Source organism: Lynx rufus, unplaced genomic scaffold, assembly GCF_022079265.1.
Source record: "Lynx rufus isolate CCGP_SWC_20201006 ecotype Redwood Valley unplaced genomic scaffold, mLynRuf1.p SCAF_8, whole genome shotgun sequence".
Lineage (NCBI taxonomy): Eukaryota > Metazoa > Chordata > Mammalia > Carnivora > Felidae > Lynx > Lynx rufus.
In genome coordinates this window covers 19,058,606-19,080,199 of record NW_025814896.1, presented here as the reverse complement: position 1 = coordinate 19,080,199, position 21,594 = coordinate 19,058,606, and the positions used below count along the sequence as shown (strand labels likewise).

Sequence of the window (21,594 nt, the reverse complement as noted above, 5' to 3'; positions counted from 1 at the left end):
AATAACCAGTTGTTCCAGAACTATTTAGTTGTATTACCCTGTTTATATATCAAATTTCTACATGTGTGTCAATCTGTTTCTGGGCTCTCTGTCCTGTTTGTTTGTTTCTTCATCAGTAGCTTACTGTGTTAACTACTGTAGCTTGGTAAGCTTTTACTGCATAGGACAAGTTTCCTTCATCTCGTTCTTCAAAATTGTCTTGACTGTTCTTTCCTCTCCGATGTTTTGCATTCATTTTGAGATAAATCTGTCATGTTCTAATGGATACTGTTGAGATTTTTTTTTAATTTTTTTAATGTTTATTATTCATTTTTTTTTTTTTAATTTTTTTTTTTCAACGTTTATTTATTTTTGGGACAGAGAGAGACAGAGCATGAACGGGGGAGACGCAGAGAGAGAAGGAGACACAGAATCGGAAACAGGCTCCAGGCTCTGAGCCATCAGCCCAGAGCCTGACGCGGGGCTCGAACTCACAGACCGCGAGATCGTGACCTGGCTGAAGTCGGACGCTTAACCGACTGCGCCACCCAGGCGCCCCATGTTTATTATTCATTTTGAGAGAGAGAAAGTGCATGCGCATGAGCCAGGGGAGAGGCAGAGAGAGGGGGAGAGAATCCCAAACAGGCAACTTAGGGCTCAGTCTCACGACTGGTGAGATCATAACCTAAGCTGAAATCAAGAGTTGGATACTTAACCGACTGAGCCATCAAGGTGTCCCGAGATTTGTATTGTATTGAATGTGTAGATTAATGGGGGGGGCGGGGGTGGGAATGTGTAGATTAATGGGGGGGATTGCTTTGTAATCTTCTCCACAGAAATTTTTCCTATGTTTAAAGCCTTTTTTTCTTAGAGAACTTACAGTTTTTAGTGCTACTGAATATGATTTTTTTCTACTACATTTCTGTTCTTCCTAGAGTGGTAATATATGACAACGTTGCTGAGCTCTTATTCTAAAAGCATCTGTCCTTTGTATTTTCTACATAGACAATTAAATTACCTGTAAATAAGGGCATTTTAAACTAATCATTTCCAGTTCTTACACCGCATACTTCCTCTGCTTAAGTTTTACTTCTTTTTTTACAAGAACCCACAATCATACATAAAATCCTAACTCTCTCTCCATTCAGCAGTTATCACAGTGAGATATATTTGATTAGTTTCTACACTCCATACCTTTCTCTAGGTATTTATTTATCTGAAAATTTCTTTATTTTCATTCTTACAATCTATCTTTTCTCCAGTAAAGAGTATCTTTATTACTGTATATCTAAATACGGATATACAGTAAAACTTTGGATTGTTCTGAGTGTTCCTCAAGACATACAAACTTTAATAAATTTTAACTTGATTAGTAAGCGATGTCTTGCAATAGAAGTAGTAGTATGTGGCACCAAATGTCACATGATCACGACTGAGCCAGTGGTTCTTGAAATTCGTTTTGATATACAAGTGCTTGATTACAAGCATATTTCCAGAATGAATTATGCCCACAAACCAAGGTTTTGCTGTTTTTGTATAGATGCTCAGACTAGACTTTGAATCAGATGACTAATGTATTTTTATTCTAGAAAACTCTCAGCCATTTTTCCACAGCTTCTAGATCATTCCTTCCATTTGCTTCTTTTGGAATTCTCTTAGATGAACATTGGAGCTTCTCCATCTACACTTTTTTTAAAGCTCTATTTTCCATATTCTTTTTTTTTTTTTTTTTACTGTTTATTTACTTTTTGAGAGAAAAAGAGACAGAGCGGGAGTGGGAGAGGGGCAGAGAGAGGGAGACAAAGAACCTGAAGCAGGCTTCAGGCTCTGAGCTGTCAGCACAGAGCCCCATGTGGGGCTCGGACTCACAAACAGTGAGATCATGACCTAAGCTGAAGTTGGACGTTTAACTGACTGCGCCACCCAGGCGCCCCTCTATTTTCATATTCTTTACCTCTAGTTCTGGTCTTTATTTGGGGAAGTTCTTTAGGACTCCCTTCCAATTTGCTAATTCTCCTTTTGATTATATGCATCCTGAAGTTTGTATCTCCCCTATAATTCATTTTAAGTATTAATTTTTGCTTTCAGAATTTCTAATTATTATTTCATGTGTACTGAATTTTATTTCACTTCATTTCTGTTGTTTTGTTTTATAATTTCTTGTCCTTTTTTGTGGCTGTTACATCTGTTTTCTCTTTATTCATAATTGATATATATGAGGAAACCTTTGTTAGATTGTTTTTTAAAATGTTGCCTGAACTGAATTTGTGTACTAATTATTGTTGGCAGTTTTTCTAAGTCATTTTTCTTTTGTCTTCTGGAATTTCTGTCTGTAAACTTTGGGAGGTGGTTTTTGTCCATGTTATCATTCTCATTTGTTCTTTGCTCTCCACTTCTCTGCTCCCTCCTCATAGCAGTCTTCGAGCCCAGCTCAGCCTAAACTAACACAGGCCCTGGCTTTAGGTCTCCCCATCTTGCTTGGAGCACTTTCATTGCTGTTTGAAGCAACCTGAGGATTAAAGTATGATTTCACTTAACCCCATCTAACCCAAAAGTCTATAAATAAGTTTTTGTAGTAGTGTGTTGAGTGGTAATTGATGGTTGTACTTCATCAGGGACTTTAGATCCAAAACATGGGAGGCTACCATGATGGGGCTTTGTTCTATACCTTTCTGCTCAGCCTCCAGAGACTTTTCTATTCTGAGATTCTTTTGCTTGTCTTTATTTTACTTATTCACTTCCCCTGTGTTATGTTATTGTTCTGTTCTACCCCATCTCTGTTCCATTAAGAAATTTAGCTCAAGCATGACGTGACTTAGAGATTTTTGACAATTTTATTTTTATTTCTTAATATTTATTTACTTTGAGAGAGAGAAAGAACACAAGCAGGGGAGGGACAGAGAGAGAAGGCGAGAGAGAGTCCCATGCAGGCTCTGCACTTGTCAGCCCAGAGCCCAGCACAGATCTCACAAACTGTGAGATCATGACCTGAGCCTGATGCTTTAACCAGCTGAGCCACCCAGACACCCTAAGAGACTTTTGGCAATTTTTTAAAGTTGGGCAGTCAAGGGTAAAAAAAAAAAAAAAAAAGCACAGCTGAAGTGTATCTTTTTAATGTCTCCCTTTCCGGAAACTTTGGCCTACTTGCAGTCAGAGTCAGGTTTATACTACAAACAGCCTCACAAGCCGTCGAAACAATAGGGACTTTTGAGAGCCGCAGGAATGTGTGTTTCAGGTAAAGACTGTCCTGAGCTCATTCGCATCTTTCTATGCTCATCTTGGTTAGTTCTGCTTTACCTTCCAGGATTTTCATTATATAGACATCTTGTTGCAAGTGTTTCCATTCCCTTCCTCTTCCACTCTGTACTTTGGTGCCCATGGAATCTGAAATAGCAGGAAAATGACAGTCAGCCTTCTGGAACCAGTGGTTTCTACAAAGCTCTCTGATCCTGGATAAACCATAGATCCAGAGGTTAAAAGGACTGCTTATTAAGGTACTCACTGCTAAGTCCAGCCCACTGCCAAGGTTGGAAACATGATCTAGTCTCATTACCTGTAAAGTAGCCCTTAGTAAAAATGAGGTTCTTCAACCGGTCTTAACTTTATGAACAAAATTTGTCATTTTTTCTTTAAATTAAGTACACCAAACTTTAGAATCCGTGTTGACATTACATTGCATTCAATCCTAATAAAATATTCTTAGGGAGAAATACACTTTTCTGTTTTTAGAGCTTATAATTTTGGGGGGTTTCAAAGATGTATATACCTACAAACTTTTGAATGTAACCATCTGGGGATTAAAGAGCTGGATTGAAGGAAAATGTCCTTATAAAACTTTATAGTCTTGGGAAGCTCTGATTTTGGTGAGTTTTATTAGAAAAGGAAAATAAGACATAACGCTTATTTTTTAAAAAGTTATATTCTGAATCTTTAAAATTCTGAATTCTAAAGTAGAAGGAATAAAACACTAGAACTTGTAGATGGTATCGTGATAGAACATCTACATGACCTTGTTGTAGATTTCCTAGGACACAATAAGCACTAATGATAAAAGAAACAATTGATAAAGTTGACTTCATTAAAACTGAAAACTTGTAGGGGCGCCTGGGTAGCTCAGTTGGTTGGGCATCCGACTTCGGCTTAGGTCATGATCTCACAGCTCGTGAGTTCGAGCCCCATATTGGGCTCTGTGCTGACAGCTCAGAGCCTAGATCCTGTTTCAGATTCTGTGTCTCCCTCTCTCTCTGCGTCTCCCCTGCTCGCTCGCTCTCTCTCTCTCTCTCTCTCTCTCTCTCAAAAATTGACATTAAAAAAATTAAAATTGGGGCACCTGGGTGGCTCAGTCAGTTAAGCATCCGACTTCGGTTCAGGTTCTGATCTCACGGTTTGTGAGTTCGAGCCCTGTGTTGGGCTCTGTGCGGACAGCTCAGAGCCTGGAGCCTGCTTCGGATTCTGTGTCTCCTTCTCTCTCTGCCCCTACCCCACTTGTACTCTGTCTCTCTCTGTCTCTCAAAAATAAGTGAATGTAAAAAAAATAATTACAATTAAAAACTTATGTTCAACAAAGGACAAGGTTAATTAAATATATGTTACAGGCTGGGAGAAGATATTGGCAGCATGTATATCTGACAAAAAACTTGTATCGAGAATATACAAAGAATTCCTATAACTCAATAAAAAAGACAAACATTCCCATAAAAAGCGAAAGATTTGAACAGATGCTTAACAAGATAGAGGTATGGCCAATAAATAAACACACAAAAGAGTTCTCAACATCACTAATTACTAGGAGATTTAAACCACAATGAGATCTCAGTTTCAGTTCTAGGTATTTTTGCCCTAAATGAAATTGAAAACCTATGTCCACAAAAAGAGTTGTACAAGAATGTTTATAGCAGCTCTGTATTCGTGCAAGTCTCAGAATGGAAACATCCTAGGGGGGTCCATCAACAGAATAAACACATGGTCTCATCAAACACATTAGGGATAGTCCTGGATTGTATCTATATACCAGCAATTAAAAGGAGCAAGCTACTGATAAATGCAACGACATGGATGAATCTTAAAAACGTATTGGGAAGCCCAGACACAAGAACCTATACTGTATTATTCCATTTTTTTTTTTAAGTTTATTTTATTCATTTTGAGAGCGCATGCATGAGCATGAGTTAGGAGCAGAAAGGGGGAGAGAGAGAGAGAGAGAGAGAGAATGAATGAATGAATGAATGAATGAATATATCCCAAGCAGGTTCCACGCTGTCAGCATAGAGCCCTACATGGGGCTCGAACCCACAAACTGTGAGACCATGACCTGAGCCCAAATCAAGAGTTAGACGCTTAACCGACTGAGCCACCCAGGCACCCCTGTAGGATTCCATTCTTACAATATTCTAACTTAGGCAAAACCAAGCTATGATGATACAAGTCAGATTAAAGGAATAGTGCTTGCTTAGTTGGTGATTAACTGGGAAGGGGCACGAGGAAACTTTCTCAAATGATAGAGAATATTCTCTGTCTTGATATGTATGTTACAGGGGTTATGAATTGTTAAAACGGATTAAACAGTACACTTAAAATTGTATAACATAAAATCTCTTTTAGATTTATTCAGAATGAAAGATGAATAGGAAATAGTGGACTAAAATGCACTACTTGTATGTGGAAAAGAATTTGAATATATATAACAACCTCTACATGTCAGTAATAAGGCAAACATCTAAAAATGAGCATATATGAAAAGTTGGTTGGATTTTATCTTTAAACATGGTATTAAATGTATGAGGCCAGTTTGTTGTATCTTTTGTTTAAATGTTAGATGTTTGGAATTCAGAATGCTAGTCATTCCTCTTTTGGTGCATCACCAGCTAAGTGAGAAGAGCCACTTATGGGCCTCCTGACTGGCTCAGTCGGTGGAGTGTGTGACTCTTGATCTCAGGGGTGTAAGTTCCAGCCCAAAGTTGGGTGTAGAGATTCCTTAAAAAATTAAAAAATCTTCCAACAAATAAAGAAGAGCCACTTAAGAATATTGGCAAATGTCATCGCTCCCCAATACAAATCTCTGAGAGAGGATTGGAGAACAGGAACAGCTCATTTCCCACTTTGTATCCTGAATTCAGATCCTGACCCCATTTACCTAGTATATATATATATATATTTTTTTTTTTTTAGACTTTTTTTTTTAAGTTTATTTATTTTTGAGAGAGAAAGCAAGTGTGCCAGTGGGGAAAGGGCAGAGAGAGAGGGGGAGAGAGAATCCCAAGCAGGCTCACACGGTCAGCACAGAACCCGATGTGGGGCTCAATTCCATGAGCGTGAGATCATGACCTGAGCCGAGATCAAGAGACACTTAAACCAACTGAGCCATCCAGGTGCCCCTATCCAGTATGCTTAATGAGTAAGCAGTTATATTAGAACCAGAAAATATGGTGAGCCCACTAGTTAAAAACAATCTCTCAAAGAATGTCACTTATAAGTAATCAAATTAGATTCTCATCCATAGAGAGGGTTGACTGGGTAGGGAAAGATGGGAGGGGGTTAAAGGCAGTTCCCCTGTGGTGGATACCTTGTTTCACTGCGATGGTTTTGAGGAGGACCCTGTCTGGAAGACCTAAATGGATATTTTTTTTTTTCTGGGAGTAGTCTGAGAAAGCTTGTTCGAGTGCATTTTACTGTCTGGATTCCGTTCAAGGAAACTGACGGCAGGGGTAAGCATACTTCCTGGAGGCTAGCTTTCCTTCCCCCAGACCTAGACAAGGTGGCTTCTGCCCCTCCGCCCCGCCTCTTATGTCCTTACTTGAGAGAATCCTGGATCCTTGGGTCAGGAGCCGAGCCAACCTGTGAGGAAAAGTTGGTCTTGTGGTACCCTCTGTGAATGGCTTATTTGTTGGGTTTTTCTAAACCTTGTTTCAGTGGCATAACTAAGGAATTGCACAAATGTGACCCTACAGGACTTGAAGACTTGGAGTTAGGCTTTAGTAGGCCTGCATGCATTAGAGTGATGGCCAAGAGCCCACTCCTGAGCGGGAGGCTGTGCTGTTGAAGATTGTGCGTGTGTGTCTCTCTCACACGATTGTCATGGAAATGGATTACTTGTATATGAGGACAGCTGTATCACACCTTTTCTTCACCCTGTTAAATTTTAGTACATACTTGGAAAAACCAGTGAGAAATTTTCAGCTTGCCATTGTCAGGAAATAGAACTTTGATATTTCTTCTGTATTGTATCAACAACTACTAAATCACCCACCCACAACAAGTAGTTCACTTACAAACAACTTGGCCACATACATTTGTGGCAGAGTGATGAACCCTTAGTGCAGCTGGGTGAGCTTGCAGTTCGGGGCGCTGGTGGAGCTAGAAGTAGATCTTTCTTGCTTTCACTTAGCCAACTTTCCTGCATGCTCAGAAGGCTAGTTACTTTGACCACAGTTCTGAACACTTCAAGGACCATGTGTCCCATGGCATAGGCGGGAACTAGGCTTATGTGGGTAAAAATCACGATGTCCCTCTCTCTCATAGGTGGGGGAATTAATTGCAGAGATTCTTGGGTTCTTGAATTCCATCCCTGTATTCATGTCATATAATCTGTTTTAGACCTTAGAATACTCCCTGACTCTCTTGGGAGTCCTTGGATTTTTTTTTTCCCCCTTTCTTACCTTTCTCACTTGACATTAGTATCAGCCCTTGCTTGTGAATTTCCTTTCAGCGTGGCAGCAGGACTAATCTCCTGTCACTGTTGGGTAGAGACCATCTTTTCACTCTCTTTCAAAAACATTTCATTGGTTTTAAAATCCATCTTAAAATTTTATATCAAAAGCTCTAATGTTTAAAAAAAAAAGTCTTCCTAGTAACATTGCTTTCCTCAATCTAATCAAGAATACTTTAAAAAAAAATTTTTTTTTTCAACGTTTATTCATTTTTGGGACAGAGAGAGACAGAGCATGAACGGGGGAGGGGCAGAGAGAGAGGGAGACACAGAATCGGAAACAGGCTCCAGGCTCCGAGCCATCAGCCCAGAGCCTGACGCGGGGCTCGAACTCCCGGACCGTGAGATCATGACCTGGCTGAAGTCGGACGCTTAACCGACTGCGCCACCCAGGCGCCCCTCAAGAATACTTTTAAAAGCAGAAGTTAGGGTTGATGGGTGGGAGGAAGGGGAGGGTGGGTGATGGGTATTGAGGAGGGCACCTTTTGGGATGAGCACTGGGTGTTGTATGGAAACCAATTTGACAAATTTCATATATTGGAAAAAAAAAAGAAGCAGAAGTTAGAAAATGGTGAATGATTACAGCTGTTCCTGGAAGTCATTGTGTTCCTTAGTAATTACAAGTTGTAATCTTTGGCTCTATTTCCTTGACACTTCCATCAAATTGTGCATGGTTGTCTTGAATGTAATGAAATTCGGTCTTAGCAGAAAACTGCTATTGGCTCACAGATTCAGGAGCAGAGAGAGCCATGATGCTGATGTGGGAATGGGGATGTTTATACCCTTTGTGTTGACAGAAGTCCGTTTTGGGGATGTGCCATGTGGGCTTTTCCCAAGAACATAAACAATTTAGCAATTAGGAGTCGTATGTGTGCTTGACAGTGAAACAGGACAGCATGAGTTCTCATCAGGTTAAATGCTTTATAGTTTCTCTTCAGTACTCTTTTTCTACCTTGCTTAAGCTCAGGCTTCTTTTCTTTGGTTCACAGCTCTGAACTTGGGTGTTCAAAGTCTGTTTTTACTCCACCATTCCTAAGCAATCCACCTTTGGGGTTGGGTCTCTGCAGGGTGAGAAAGATTGGCAGAAATATGAGACCGCTCGGCGGCTTAAGAAGTGTGTGGACAAGATCCGGAACCAGTATCGAGAAGACTGGAAGTCCAAAGAGATGAAAGTTCGGCAGAGAGCTGTAGCCCTGTACTTCATCGACAAGGTGAGCATCGTCCTGTCACATTGCTTAACATGTTCAGCTTATCAAAGATGTGGAGCTTGTTTACTCCTCCAGGCCCTGTGCTAAGTACTGGAGAAGCACCAACCTCTGGTTGAGTAAGGAAGGTAGAAGTGGAGAGAGAGGCGTTTAGAGTCTACTGCTATCTGAATCTGCCAGAAATACTGTGACATTTTCAAATTCTTTTTGACTATAAGCTACCAAAAAATTTTATTTTATATCACAGACCCAACACACAGATATATATATATATATATATATATATGTATACGTATATATATATGTATATGTGTATATATATATATATGTATACGTATATATATATATGTATATATGTATACATATATATATAGGTGTTTGTGTATAACTGAAACAAAAGTTGCACAAAACAATGTTTAGCTTTCTACAAGGAGTGAATTCTGACATTTTAAATTCTGTTTCTTGTTTTTAAAAAGGGTGGTTAGGGGCGCCTGGGTGGCGCAGTCGGTTAAGTGTCCGACTTCAGCCAGGTCACGGTCTCGCGGTCCGTGGGTTCGAGCCCCGCGTCGGGCTCTGGGCTGACGGCTCAGAGCCTGGAGCCTGCTTCCGATTCTGTGTCTCCCTCTCTCTCTGCCCCTCCCCCGTTCATGCTCTGTCTCTCTCTGTCCCAAAAAAATAAATAAATGTTGAAAAAAAATTTAAAAAAAAAAAGGGTGGTTATAATCCTTAAAACTGGTTAAACCACTAATGTATCACAACTACAGTTTGAAAGACTGTGTTTTAAAAATTTTTTTTTTTTATTAAGTTTGTTTATTTTGAGAGAGAGAGAGAATCCCAAATAGGTTCTGCACTGTCAATGCAGAGCCCGACATGGGGCTTGAACTCATGAACCATGAGATCATGACCTGATCTGAAACCCAAGAGTCTGACGCTTTAACCATCTGAGCCACCCAGGCACCCCTGAAAGACCGTGAGGGAGGTCAGTTTGTCAGTATCTTTTAGAAGATTTTAGTGCTGATTAGCTCAAATTCTGAGTTATCTAAAAAATAAGCAAAATTAAGAGACTCGCATGTTGAGTCTGATTGCCCAGAATAGGAATGCTGCTTTGTTTTATTATTATTACTTTTTTATAAACTGAAATATATCTCTTTAAGTAAAAAATGCTGAGAGAGCCACTCTTTTTCTTTTCTTTTCTTTTTTTTAAAAATATTTGTTTATTTTTGAGAGAGAACTCAAGCAGGGGAGGAACAGAGAGGGAGACATGGAATCTGAAGCAGGCTCCAGGCTCTGAGCTGTTAGCACAGAGCCTGACTCGGCTTGAACCCACGAACTATGAGATTATAACTTGAGCCGAAGTTGGATACTTAACAGACTGAGCCACCCAGGTGCCCCTGCTTTGTTTAAAAAAAAAAAAGAAAGAAAGAAAGGAACAGGAAGGGAGGGAGGGAGGGAGGAAGGAAGGAAGGAAAGAGAGAGAGAGAGAGAGAGAGAAAGAAAGAAAGAAAGAAAGAAAGAAAGAAAGAAAGAAAGAAAGAAAGAAAAGGAAAGAAAGAGGTTCTTTCCTCCATCCCCATTTGAGAGAACAGAATAAAGAGAAGCTTGGTTTTCTGAGAAAGGATAATACTATTTTGATTCTCTGTACTTCATTTTATTTGAAAAAGAAGCACTAGTGTAGAATCCAGAATTCCCAGGCCTTGCAGACTGATGCTCTGTCCCAAAGAGAATTGGGAGACTTATTTGGGTTTCTTGTAGATCCTGTGAGATTGAAGTATTTTCATTTGTTCTCATTTTTCCCTCCTCCCTGGACAGCTTGCTCTGAGAGCAGGCAATGAGAAGGAAGAAGGAGAAACAGCAGACACTGTGGGTTGCTGTTCACTTCGTGTGGAGCATATCAATCTGCACCCAGAGTTGGATGGTCAGGAATACGTGGTAGAGTTTGACTTCCTTGGGAAAGATTCAATCAGATATTATAACAAAGTACCTGTTGAGAAACGAGTAAGTTCCTGTGGCCTGTGCTCCCTTGCCTGTTTTTTCTTTCTTCCATTCAGTCATTCAGCAGTTACTGAGTGCTTTTTGTATGCTCTGCATTTTGCTCAGCACTAGAAGAAAATGATTTGAAAGGGAGGGGAGAGGTGTTGTTGGTTGTCCTGTGTACCTCCTTTTAGTCCCTGTCCCTCACCTCCTCTGCTCCATGCTACCTTTCTGGGATTAGGGGGCCACATCCTGTAGTAGTATTCAACAGAGCATGCTGTAGAGAGTGGGCCCTTATGACAAATTTCAGCATAAGATTTAACTCACCATGTTGTAATGATTCAACCATGTTTTAGTATCCCCTGGTCATGTTGCACATTTGTCACTTTTGTAGCTTTGCTCAGCCTCTCCCCAACTCCTGACTGAGCAAAGCAGTAGCCTGTTATCCTCAAACCTCTGAGCCCACAGCTGAAGACGGTGCTGCAGGGCCCCCATAATCCAGTCCTTTAACAGCCTGATGTCTAATCAGGTAATTGGGCTTTGCTGGCTGTGGCAGTGGTCCGTATTAAATGAGGCTAAAGAGACATGACAAATATAATACCTTACCTTAGATTGGGTTCCATACTGGGGAGGTAGAGGACATCACTAGGTCAGCTGACCAAACTGGACCACTAAAGTATGTCCTCATGCAGATTTATAAAGTTGATGAGTAGTGTGCATATGTAAGGCAGTATCTCTATCCTTAGAAAATTCTTGGAAATACCTTGAGGTATTTAAGGGTAAAGGATTATAATACAAGTACCCATAAATGGTTCAGAACAAACAATGAACATGTATATATACACACACATAGAAATGGGGCAGACATGTGTACTATGTGAGTGGCAAATGATGTGTAAAATGGTAATAATGGGTGAATCTGGTAAAGGATGTCAGTGTTCCTTGTGCTTTTTTGTTTTCCAAGTTTTTGTACGTTTGCAATTATTTCCAAAGTAAAGGCTTTTCAAATAATAGGTTCTTCTATTTCTTTTAGGTTTTTAAGAACTTACAGCTATTTATGGAGAACAAACAGCCTGAGGATGATCTTTTTGATAGACTCAATGTGAGTGGACAGAGTGCAGTGGGTTGGAGGAGGGGCCCAGCCAGAGCCACTCGAGCTCCTAAAGGAGAGGTTTGCCCAGGGGTGGCTTGGACTCTCCCTTTAGTCTGTCCTGTGCCATCCTATCCTAGACACACTTCCTCCCTCAGGCACATAGTGAATTCACGACCAAAGTCCTGAGACAGGTAGACAAACCCTGCCTTTTATCCTCTTCTGGCTCTTAACAGAGTCTTCTCTTGCTGGATGCCCAGCCACCTCTGCTGGAGACCAAAGCCCTCTCCCTGATAGCTTATCATGGAAGGTCTTAATAGGGAAGGACACATTTGTTTTATTGGCCTGCTTAAGATTAAAGTACTTCATAGGGAGGTATCATGCAAGCCTGTAATTTGGAATTCTTTTGTCCTTTTTTTTTCTAACTTCTCACTGGCAAGGCAGTAAACTTGGCAGAGTTGAGATTGCACTGGCATAAATGTCCTAGGGCTTGCTTGCCAGAAGGGGCAGAGTGGTAGGGCTTTTACCTAAATCCCAATATACTCTGTGCCTTGTCTCCTCCAGACTGGTATCCTGAATAAGCATCTTCAGGATCTCATGGAGGGCTTGACAGCCAAGGTGTTCCGTACATATAATGCCTCCATCACGCTACAGCAACAGTTGAAAGAACTCACAGCCCGTAAGTATTGTTTGGCCAAACAGGCCTGTACCCTTATTTGTACGTCCATTGCCCTTGCTCAGCTAGCTTAAGTCCTGGATCGGTTTTGCTTTTTCTCCCTAACTTTGTGACTGGAAACTTTTCCTTCCGTATCTCTAATAGAGAGCTGAGGCTTAGTTGTATAAACAGAAGGTCAGTGCTATTTCACCTTTCCTACCCCAACGTCAAGATTTATTTTCATGGAATGCTGACAGGAGCTTTTATTTGTTCTGAAAATGCCTGCATTTTATATTTTATATGTATGTTAATAAAGGTAATAGGATGAAAGTGCTATAATGTTTGGTTAAATTGGAGAGAACAAAGGTGTCATGTTATTTTGTAAAAGGAAAGCACATCCTTCCCCTGAAGTTTCTGGCATTTTTACCCCCTTAAGAGTTGATAGTAGGGGCGCCTGGGTGGCACAGTCGGTTGAGCGTCCGACTTCAGCCAGGTCACGATCTCGCGGTCCGTGAGTTCGAGCCCCGCGTCGGGCTCCGGGCTGATGGCTCAGAGCCTGGAGCCTGTTTCCGATTCTGTGTCTCCCTCTCTCTCTGCCCCTCCCCCGTTCATGCTCTGTCTCTCTCTGTCCCAAAAATAAAATAAAACGTTGAAAAAAAAAAATTTAAAAATAAAAAAAAAAAAAGAGTTGATAGTATTCTCCTAAAAACTAGGTGCAGGAGGTATGACCAACATCCACAAACTTCTTTTTCTAGAGCCCAGCCACTGCTAAATTTCCTCTGTCCTCTATGTCAAATGGCTTTAGAATATAAAAGCCAGAAAATCCAAAGAGGGTATTTTGAGGGTCAGTATTTTGGAGTGGGACAAAGGATGCCATGTGACATAAGTAAAATATTCCTCCAATGACGCTTTGAATTTTTCTTTGTAAAACAGATACCGACTTATGATTTTAAAACATAAAGCTTGTGATCCTTTTGTCTTGTCCTCCTCTACAGACCTTTTCTGTTCAATTCTACATTTTCTTCAGACTACATTGGGGGACAGGGGGTGGCCTTTCAGAGAAGCTGATGACTTGACTCTCAGTTTTGACCTTGTGTCTCAGGAGAACTTGATCATCTTAAGTGAGATGAGGGCTGGCAGAATCATGAGGAAGTGCTGGGGAAGCCATATGGTGTATTCTCCTCAGATATACAAATTAACTCTTTTATTGTCATGTTTCTTTCTTCACAGCTGATGAGAACATCCCAGCAAAGATCTTGTCTTACAACCGTGCCAACCGAGCTGTTGCAATTCTTTGTAACCATCAGAGGGCACCACCCAAAACTTTTGAGAAGTCCATGATGAACTTGCAGTCTAAGGTAATGTGGATCTGGATGGTGTGGTCGCAAAATGAAGGGAGCCACATCTGCTGTGGATAGATGATCTGCAAATAAGAGGCCTTCTGGGCTGGGATATGAGAAGGCCAGTTCTAGGTCTGTTCTGGAAGATACATCCATGCTAAAGATAAACAAATGGAAATAGGATAGGAGTTATCCCTGATGAAGATAACTGAGTATCAGGTAGTCATTGTTCAGAAAGTCTATTTCCAACTTCAGCTCAGGTCATGATCTTGCGGTTCGTGGGTTTGAGTCCTGTGTCGGGCTCTGTGCTGACAGCTCAGAGCTTGTAGCCTGCTTCAGATTCTGTGTCTCCCCCCTCTCTGCCCTTCCCCTGCTAGGCTCACGTGCGCGTGTGCACTCACCTGCTCGCTTTCAAAAATAAACATTAAATTTTTTTTTTTTTTTTTTTTTTTTTTTATATAAAGTTTGTATTCTGTGGACAGAACTCCTGCACTGGCCACTCTTCCTATTTTGAAAAGCTGAGTTTGATGTGTGCCCTCTTTTGAAATATTATTGTCCTTATTATACATGAGAATAATGGATATAAAGATGGTCTTCACCATTCCTTGCCACAGTCCAGAAATACAACTGTTTCTAAATTAGATTGCTTCAAATTAAAAAGATGATGAACAATGATATTTTATTTCCCCCTAATCCTAGCACAACTATTTTTATTTTTACACATTCCACATGACTCATATTTTTATGTAGTTCATCATCAAACATCTGTTGAATTCTGGCTGTGTGCCAGAGTTGCTGCCCTAGAGGGAGAGAGACATGCAAACAAGTAGATGCTATTCCTCTTCCATGTGCTTTTCTTCCTTCTGACTCTGTCTGGTACTGCACTTTCAAGCCACAAGGCACTAAACACTTCGGTGGTGAGCGTTTCTGTGTTAGCGATGGCTACGTAACTAATCCATTCCAACGTACTAACTCTCAGTGAGAACTGGCAGGTATTTCACTCTAGAACAGACACATAGGGTTGTCACAAAGGACCAATTATCCTGAAATACACTTACCAAGTATATTTTAAAGTCTGTGATGTGCTTCCTTATTAACTTATTAAGTAAGATCTGAAGGTGGGTCTAATAATCACTAAATTTCAAGGATAGTAAAGAATACATAAACAATACTTAAGATTTCTGCAACAATTTTAATGATCCGGAAATATCTGTATTATATTGGTGGCGAATGTATCATAGGTACTACTGATACTACTATGGTTTGTTGCCCACATTCATAATTGAAGACGAAATGATGAATTTCAAACAGAGGTTAGTGAAATTACAGATGTAATTCTTTTCCATCCACATTTACAGAATTCTGTACTAGGACAGGTGGAGTTTAAACATGACTTGTTATAGGGGTGCCTGGGTGGCTCAGTTGACTAAGTGTCCAACTTTGGCTCAGGTTATGATCTCATGGTTCGTGAGCTTGAGCCCCACACTGGGCTCTCTGATGTCGGCACAGAGCCCACTTTGGATCCTCTGTCTCTCTCTTATCTCTGCTCCTCCCCTGCTTGTTGTCTTTCCCTCTCTCTCTCTCTCTCTCTCTCTCAAATAAATAAATAAGTTTAAAATAAAAACTAAAAATGACTGCTATAAAGTGAGGCTCCATACACATTTTCAGGTCCATATATTTTCCTCCTGTTGAAATTTCTTCAAGATAAATACCCGGTAGTAGTATGTCTGGGTCAAAAGATACCCACAACCTACAGTTCATGCTACAGGTGCCATCTGGTTTTGCTAGAGGGATGCACATATGCACAGTAAATGAATATATACCCCTAGACCTCTCAAATCCTTAGAATATATGGTTGGCAGGCAAAGAACCCTATAGGCCACCCATCCTAGCAGCTCCTGTTCGCTGCCACTCTGTTAAATGGTGGTCATGTGGAATCATCTACTCTCCCCATGTTGTTGTTCCAAGCCAGAAATAAAAGCATGAATATTCAGGTGCTGTTTACCCAATTCAAGCTACCCATCCCCCTGGAGCATGAGGAGGTATTTTGTTGATCTTACTCTGGAACCACTGTTTGGGCAGCCCAGGGCCGCCTGCCAGACGAGCCCTCCAAGCCCAGGAACCCTCTCCTGTGTGCCCACAAAGCAAACACACGCCCCTGTTTGCCAAGTGAATCAATGGAGTCTTTGATGCTTTGAGAGAATTTGAAACAGCCTGCCAATTTAGCATCCACGGAAATGGTTAAAAGATTGTGGTCTGTTAAATTTCTAGCCCAAAAAGAATCTAGCTAGTGGTGTCTGATGCTTTTGTGTATAGAATCAGTTCCTTCAGCTTGACTTTGGACAACATGGATGTTGGAAGTAAGCCATTCATAGTAAAATACATTTAATGATTCTCTCACAATGGTGGCCTCTGTTTCCAAACTTGGGCTATATGTGTATATTTAACAGACAATTCTAGGCTGAGAGCAACAGCCCAGACTGTGTTGAATCAGGCAAGTATTTATTTACTCTGCAGAGGTTCCCTTGACCTTGTAGGTTAGGAAAGGTAAGAGCACATCTGAGGTTCTGCCCCCAGCAGCATGAGCTCCCTGGTTTGGGCTCTAGTTTCCTGGTGTTGCCTGCTGCTGTCCTTAAGCAAGAACTAAGAACTTAGGTTTTCCAGAGGCCCTCCAAGGGTTCTATAAGCAAGAAAGGCTGGAATTGCTTGTTTCATCCTTTATAAACTGGGATTCCATGAGATTTTATTTGGAAAAAAGAGCTCCATAGCTAAAAATGTTTTCAGACCTCTGTTTTTGAGTGATAACTGCTTTAATTTCCTTCCAGTCTCAGCTCCCTTTCATTTAAAATACAGAAGGCCAAAGCCAGGCTGTGCCATATATAGGTTTCAGCCGACTGGCTGAGCTGTTTAGCTTCCTGGGTTCCCTTGGGTATTCTCTCCAGTGCATCCTTTTTTCCTGAGAAGCTGGCAGCTCCTTCCCAGAGTGCTGGCAGAATCTGAGGAATGAGCTGGGTTCAGTAGATGCAAGGATCCTGTCTCAGCTTCATAAAGAGTTATCTCCTGCAGTATTTGTAGAAGGAAGGCTATATAACCTGACACAGGATCCATTTAGTAAACAGTTTTCATCTGTAGCCCTCCTCCCAGGTGTCTAAAACTAAAGCGTTATGTGATCAAAAGATTGGCACTCACATTCCCAGTCCTGGCAGGTTCTGTAACCTGAGCTTTTGCATTAAGGGGACAGGCCCTGGGTCACTGCCTATAGAAGGATCACTGATTTCTTGAAGGGTCACTGAAGAACATAAATGATGAAATAGCATTTGCATTCAGCAGTCACTGTGCATCTAATCTGTGCCTTCATGAAGCCACCCTGGGAGAGGGGGGAGGTTTATGTGGCATGCCACTGACATAGGCAGCCTGCCTGGTGGAGACAGCTTCTAGGTTTCATGTCTGATGGAGCTCTTTTCTCTCCGGGCTGATTTTATTTTTAAACCTTACTGTTCTTCCCCACCTAGATTGATGCCAAGAAGGAACAACTAGCAGATGCCCGGAGAGACTTGAAAAGTGCTAAGGCTGATGCCAAGGTCCTAAAGGATGCAAAGACCAAGAAGTATGTACCTGGTTGTTATGCAGAGCTGGGGACTGGTTGAGAGAAAAGCAGGGGTAATATCAGAGGCCCAGGGGCCCCAGCTTTTCTAGAGTTTCTGAGTGGTATCTTTTGGAAATCTCTGTATGTATTTAGGGTTTTCCTGCTTTTGCTGCCCCTGCATGGCCGGGTGGGGTTGCAGTGTTTTTGTCCGGAAGCTAGGCCTGGTTCTTGATGACTTCCATTCTTCCAGGGTGGTAGAGTCAAAGAAGAAGGCTGTGCAAAGACTGGAGGAGCAGTTAATGAAGCTCGAAGTTCAGGCCACAGACCGAGAAGAAAATAAACAAATTGCTTTGGGAACCTCCAAACTCAATTATCTGGACCCAAGGATTACAGTGGCTTGGTAAGTAATCTTTGGGCCCTTCTTGGGGTCCTGCTGCTGGCTTGAGAATGTAGTGGAGGGTTCAAGAGCACTGTTGGCCTTCCCATGCCATCCCTTCACCTCATACTTGGAAGTCCTTTGGGAAATCCTTGCTTTTCTACTATGCACACTGCAACTGCACTAGAACATCTTCAGTGACCCTAAATGGTCAGTAATGTTGTTATACTGCCTTGGAGCGTGTTTTTGTCTGTTTTTAAAAGGCCGTTGCAGCCTCTACCCCTATGGAACTTTAGGACAAGAATAGGAACTCTTGGCCCTTATTAAAGGAAAAATCTAAAAGGAGCCCATCTATCTACACTTGAACAAAACTTTTCGATAAATTTTTTTTACAAGTGAAGAAAGGAACAAGCAGAAAAAAAAAGACTGCAGATCTGAGCAACGTACAGAAAGAGTTAGAGGGAGCTTATAATAAAGATAAATTCTCTATTGCTTGTGTCCCCTTTTAACCCCACACAGTCATAAAATGACATCCAAAATAAGTGAGTTTTATTTATTTATTTTTTGGAAGATGCTTATTAATTAATGTGCATTTTTCTGAGCCTGACCTGCTCCTATGTGTCAGGGGTTCCACCCGGCTCTTGTACCCTTTTTGCTCTTTGGCCCTGTTGGGTGCTAGAGGTTGAGTTATATTGAGGGGCAGTATGCATTGTGGTTGAGAGCATGGACACCAGAGCCAGACAGCTTGGGTTCACTTTTTAGCTCCATCTCACTAGCTGCATGACAGGGTAAGCAAATTACTCAACTCCCTGCATTAGGTTTTTTTCATTAGTACATCTGTAGTAGCATCTACTTTAGAGGTCACGAGCACATGATACTGTTAGAATATGTTTGGCATGTTCTTAAAATTCATTCTCAGCAGATGGACACGAAGCAAGCATATTCAGGTCCCTGCCCTGGGTCTGGGCTGTTGCTCCCTGAGACACTAATCCCCCTTTTTCTCCTTTGTGTACAGGTGCAAGAAGTGGGGGGTCCCAATTGAGAAAATTTACAACAAAACCCAGCGGGAGAAGTTTGCGTGGGCCATCGACATGGCTGATGAGGACTACGAGTTCTAGCCAGTCTCGAGGGGCGGGCAGGGTTCTGTGAAAAGGAACAGTGTGGTTTGGGGAAGGTGGATAAACTGTGAGCCTTGCTTACCCTCACAGCTGAGGGAGAGAGGCGGCGAGTCTTAACAAACGAACATCTTTGCGAAAAGATAAACCTGGAGATATTATAAGGGAGAGCTGAGCCAGTTGTCCTATGGACAACTTATTTAAAAATATTTCAGATATCAAAATTCTAGCTGTATGATTTGTTTTGAATTTTGTTTTTATTTTCAAGAGAGCAAGTGGATGGGAATTTGTCAGAGTTCTGCCAGGCAAATTCACTGTTTCACTGAAGCATTTGGATTCTCTTAGCTACTGTATACGAAGTCCGATTATATTGGTGCGTTTTTACAGTTAGGGTTTTGCAATAACTTCTATATTTTAATAGAAATGAATTCCTAAACGCCCTTCCCCCTCCCCCATTTCAGGAATTTAAAATTAAGTAGAACAAAAACCCAGCGCACCTGTTAGTGAGAATTGTCACTATCTATTGTCATGGGAATCAATTTTCATTAAACTTGAAGCAGTCGTGACATCGGCAGTGTTTTGGTTCAGACACCTGTTCACAGAAAAGCATGATGGGAAAATATTTCCTGACTTGAGTGTTCCTTTTTAAATGTGAATTTTTATTTCTTTTTAATTATTTTAAAATATTTAAACCTTTTTCTTGATCTTAAAGATCGTGTAGATTGGGGTTGGGGAGGGATGAGGGGGTGAGTGAGTCTAAGGATAATGAAATAATCAGTGACTGAAACCATTTTCCCATCATTCTTTGTTCTGAGCATTCTCTGTACCCTTCAGATACCCATCTTTTTCATTTTAAACCCAATCTTTCACTTGAAAGATTTTATTGTGTAAAAAGTTCCACAAGTCAATAATTTAGAGGAAAATGAGTATTTGGTCCAAAAAAAGGAAAAATAATCAAGAATTTAGGGCTTTTATTTTTTCTTTTGTAATTGTGTAAAAAATGGAAAAAAAACCCATAAAAAGCAGAATTTTAATGTGAAGACATTTTTTGCTATAATCATTAGTTTTAGAAGCATTGTTAGTTTAGCGTGTGTGCAGAGTCCATTTCCCACATCTTTCCTCAAGTATCTTCTATTTTTATCATGAATTCCCTTTTAATCAACTGTAGGTTATTTAAAATAAATTCCTACAACTTAACGGAAACCTAGTGTCTGCCTCTTTGTTACACAAGGTCCCCGACCTGACTGGAGCAAAGTTGGGGTGGGGGGCGTTGGTGGGAGAGGGCAGGGCTCAGCTCTGTGTGGGATGTGCTCTCATTGCTCAGCTCGGCACTGGCGGCTCCCTCCCCAGGGGTTGGGTGGGGCCTGGAAGGGGCTGCACCTGTCTTGCTGCCTTGGGTGTGGGTCAGAGGGGAGCCAAAGTCCATATCCTAAGATAAAAGCGGGCCCAGGAAGTAAGGGAGGGTGCAAGAACTGAATTTGGAGCCCAGGGTAGGTATTGTTTATTGAGCAAGATAAAGTGAATGTATTTGGGAGACAGGCTTTCTGAGCATATTGGCCAGAAGCAGTAGGGAGCTTGTCTGGGTTTGCTTGTCTGGGTAAGCTTACAGTCAGGATGGCAGGAATTAAGGGTACTAAGCCAGTTAGGACACTGGATCCCAGAGGCCCAGCTGTAGGCTTCTCCTCGTGTTGATTGGTTAATTGAAAAAGCGTGGTCTGTGGCCACTCCCCAGGGCTCCTGTACCCACATTTGTAGGGTCCCTAAAAAATTGTTCCTTTCTTTATACTAGGTTACTGTTAAGTCTGGAATTTAGGGTGAAGAGAGAGCTTTCCTGGCCAAATGGAGCAGGAAGAAGGTCAGTGGTCAGAATTGGCCACTTAGCCCTGGGCCCTCTAGCTTGCTAGCATGCATGCACAGGTATATTCTGGGAGGAGAGCCATGTCCTGGATGGTCTCTCAGCTCCCTGGGGCTGGCGGCTGGGCTGGTGTTGGCCCACTGCAGAGAACCCTGGAGGTCCTCCTTGGCAGCCCGCATTTCATCGGTCAGTGAGGGAGGTAGCATTCACCCCAAGAATAAAGGAGGTTATATACCACCAGTGCTTTGGAGCAGATTACAACCACGTATTTTTTTAATCGTGTGGTGTAGAGGTAGCTAAAGCATTGAACATAAGAAATGGCAACAGAGGCTCTTGCAACACCTGATCAGTACACTGTACTTTATGGCTTGGGGGTGAGTGATGAGAACATGGGCCCGAGGTTTGGGACTGGAGCAGGACCTGCCACAACCAGGGGACAAATCTTAGTCCATAACTAGGAATTAGGGACAGGAGGCCTCACAGGCATAAGATTTTATTCATGGGCAGCAGCAACTCGTGCCTACCTTTCCCAGCAGGCATCTTCCTACAGGTCTTCTGAGGGCAGGTGCATGGCAACTAAATCCTGGTCAAGAATGATTGTGAAGGGCTCCCTCAGTGGTGGCAGGCCTGGGAGAGCAAACCAGAGGATGGGAAACTGACCTGTCCAGTGGGGATGAGGGAAGAGGCTGGACAGGTACGTGAGGGCCAGCTGTGAAA

The 21,594-nt window shown here is 41.7% G+C and overlaps 1 protein-coding gene across 1 annotated transcript in view; it reads left to right on the top strand.

Moving 5' to 3' along the window:
• Positions 1-20,225, top strand: part of TOP1 (DNA topoisomerase I) — a 95,803-nt gene extending 75,578 nt beyond the window's left edge. Inside the window, exons 14-21 of the mRNA XM_047069562.1 lie at positions 8,752-8,895; positions 10,699-10,884; positions 11,894-11,962; positions 12,515-12,629; positions 13,836-13,963; positions 17,458-17,552; positions 17,782-17,931; positions 18,923-20,225. Of these exons, the coding sequence (XP_046925518.1) occupies positions 8,752-8,895; positions 10,699-10,884; positions 11,894-11,962; positions 12,515-12,629; positions 13,836-13,963; positions 17,458-17,552; positions 17,782-17,931; positions 18,923-19,025 (990 nt within the window). The 3' untranslated portion in view covers positions 19,026-20,225. The remainder of the gene's footprint in view (positions 1-8,751; positions 8,896-10,698; positions 10,885-11,893; positions 11,963-12,514; positions 12,630-13,835; positions 13,964-17,457; positions 17,553-17,781; positions 17,932-18,922) is intronic.
• Positions 20,226-21,594: the final 1,369 nt, after the last annotated feature.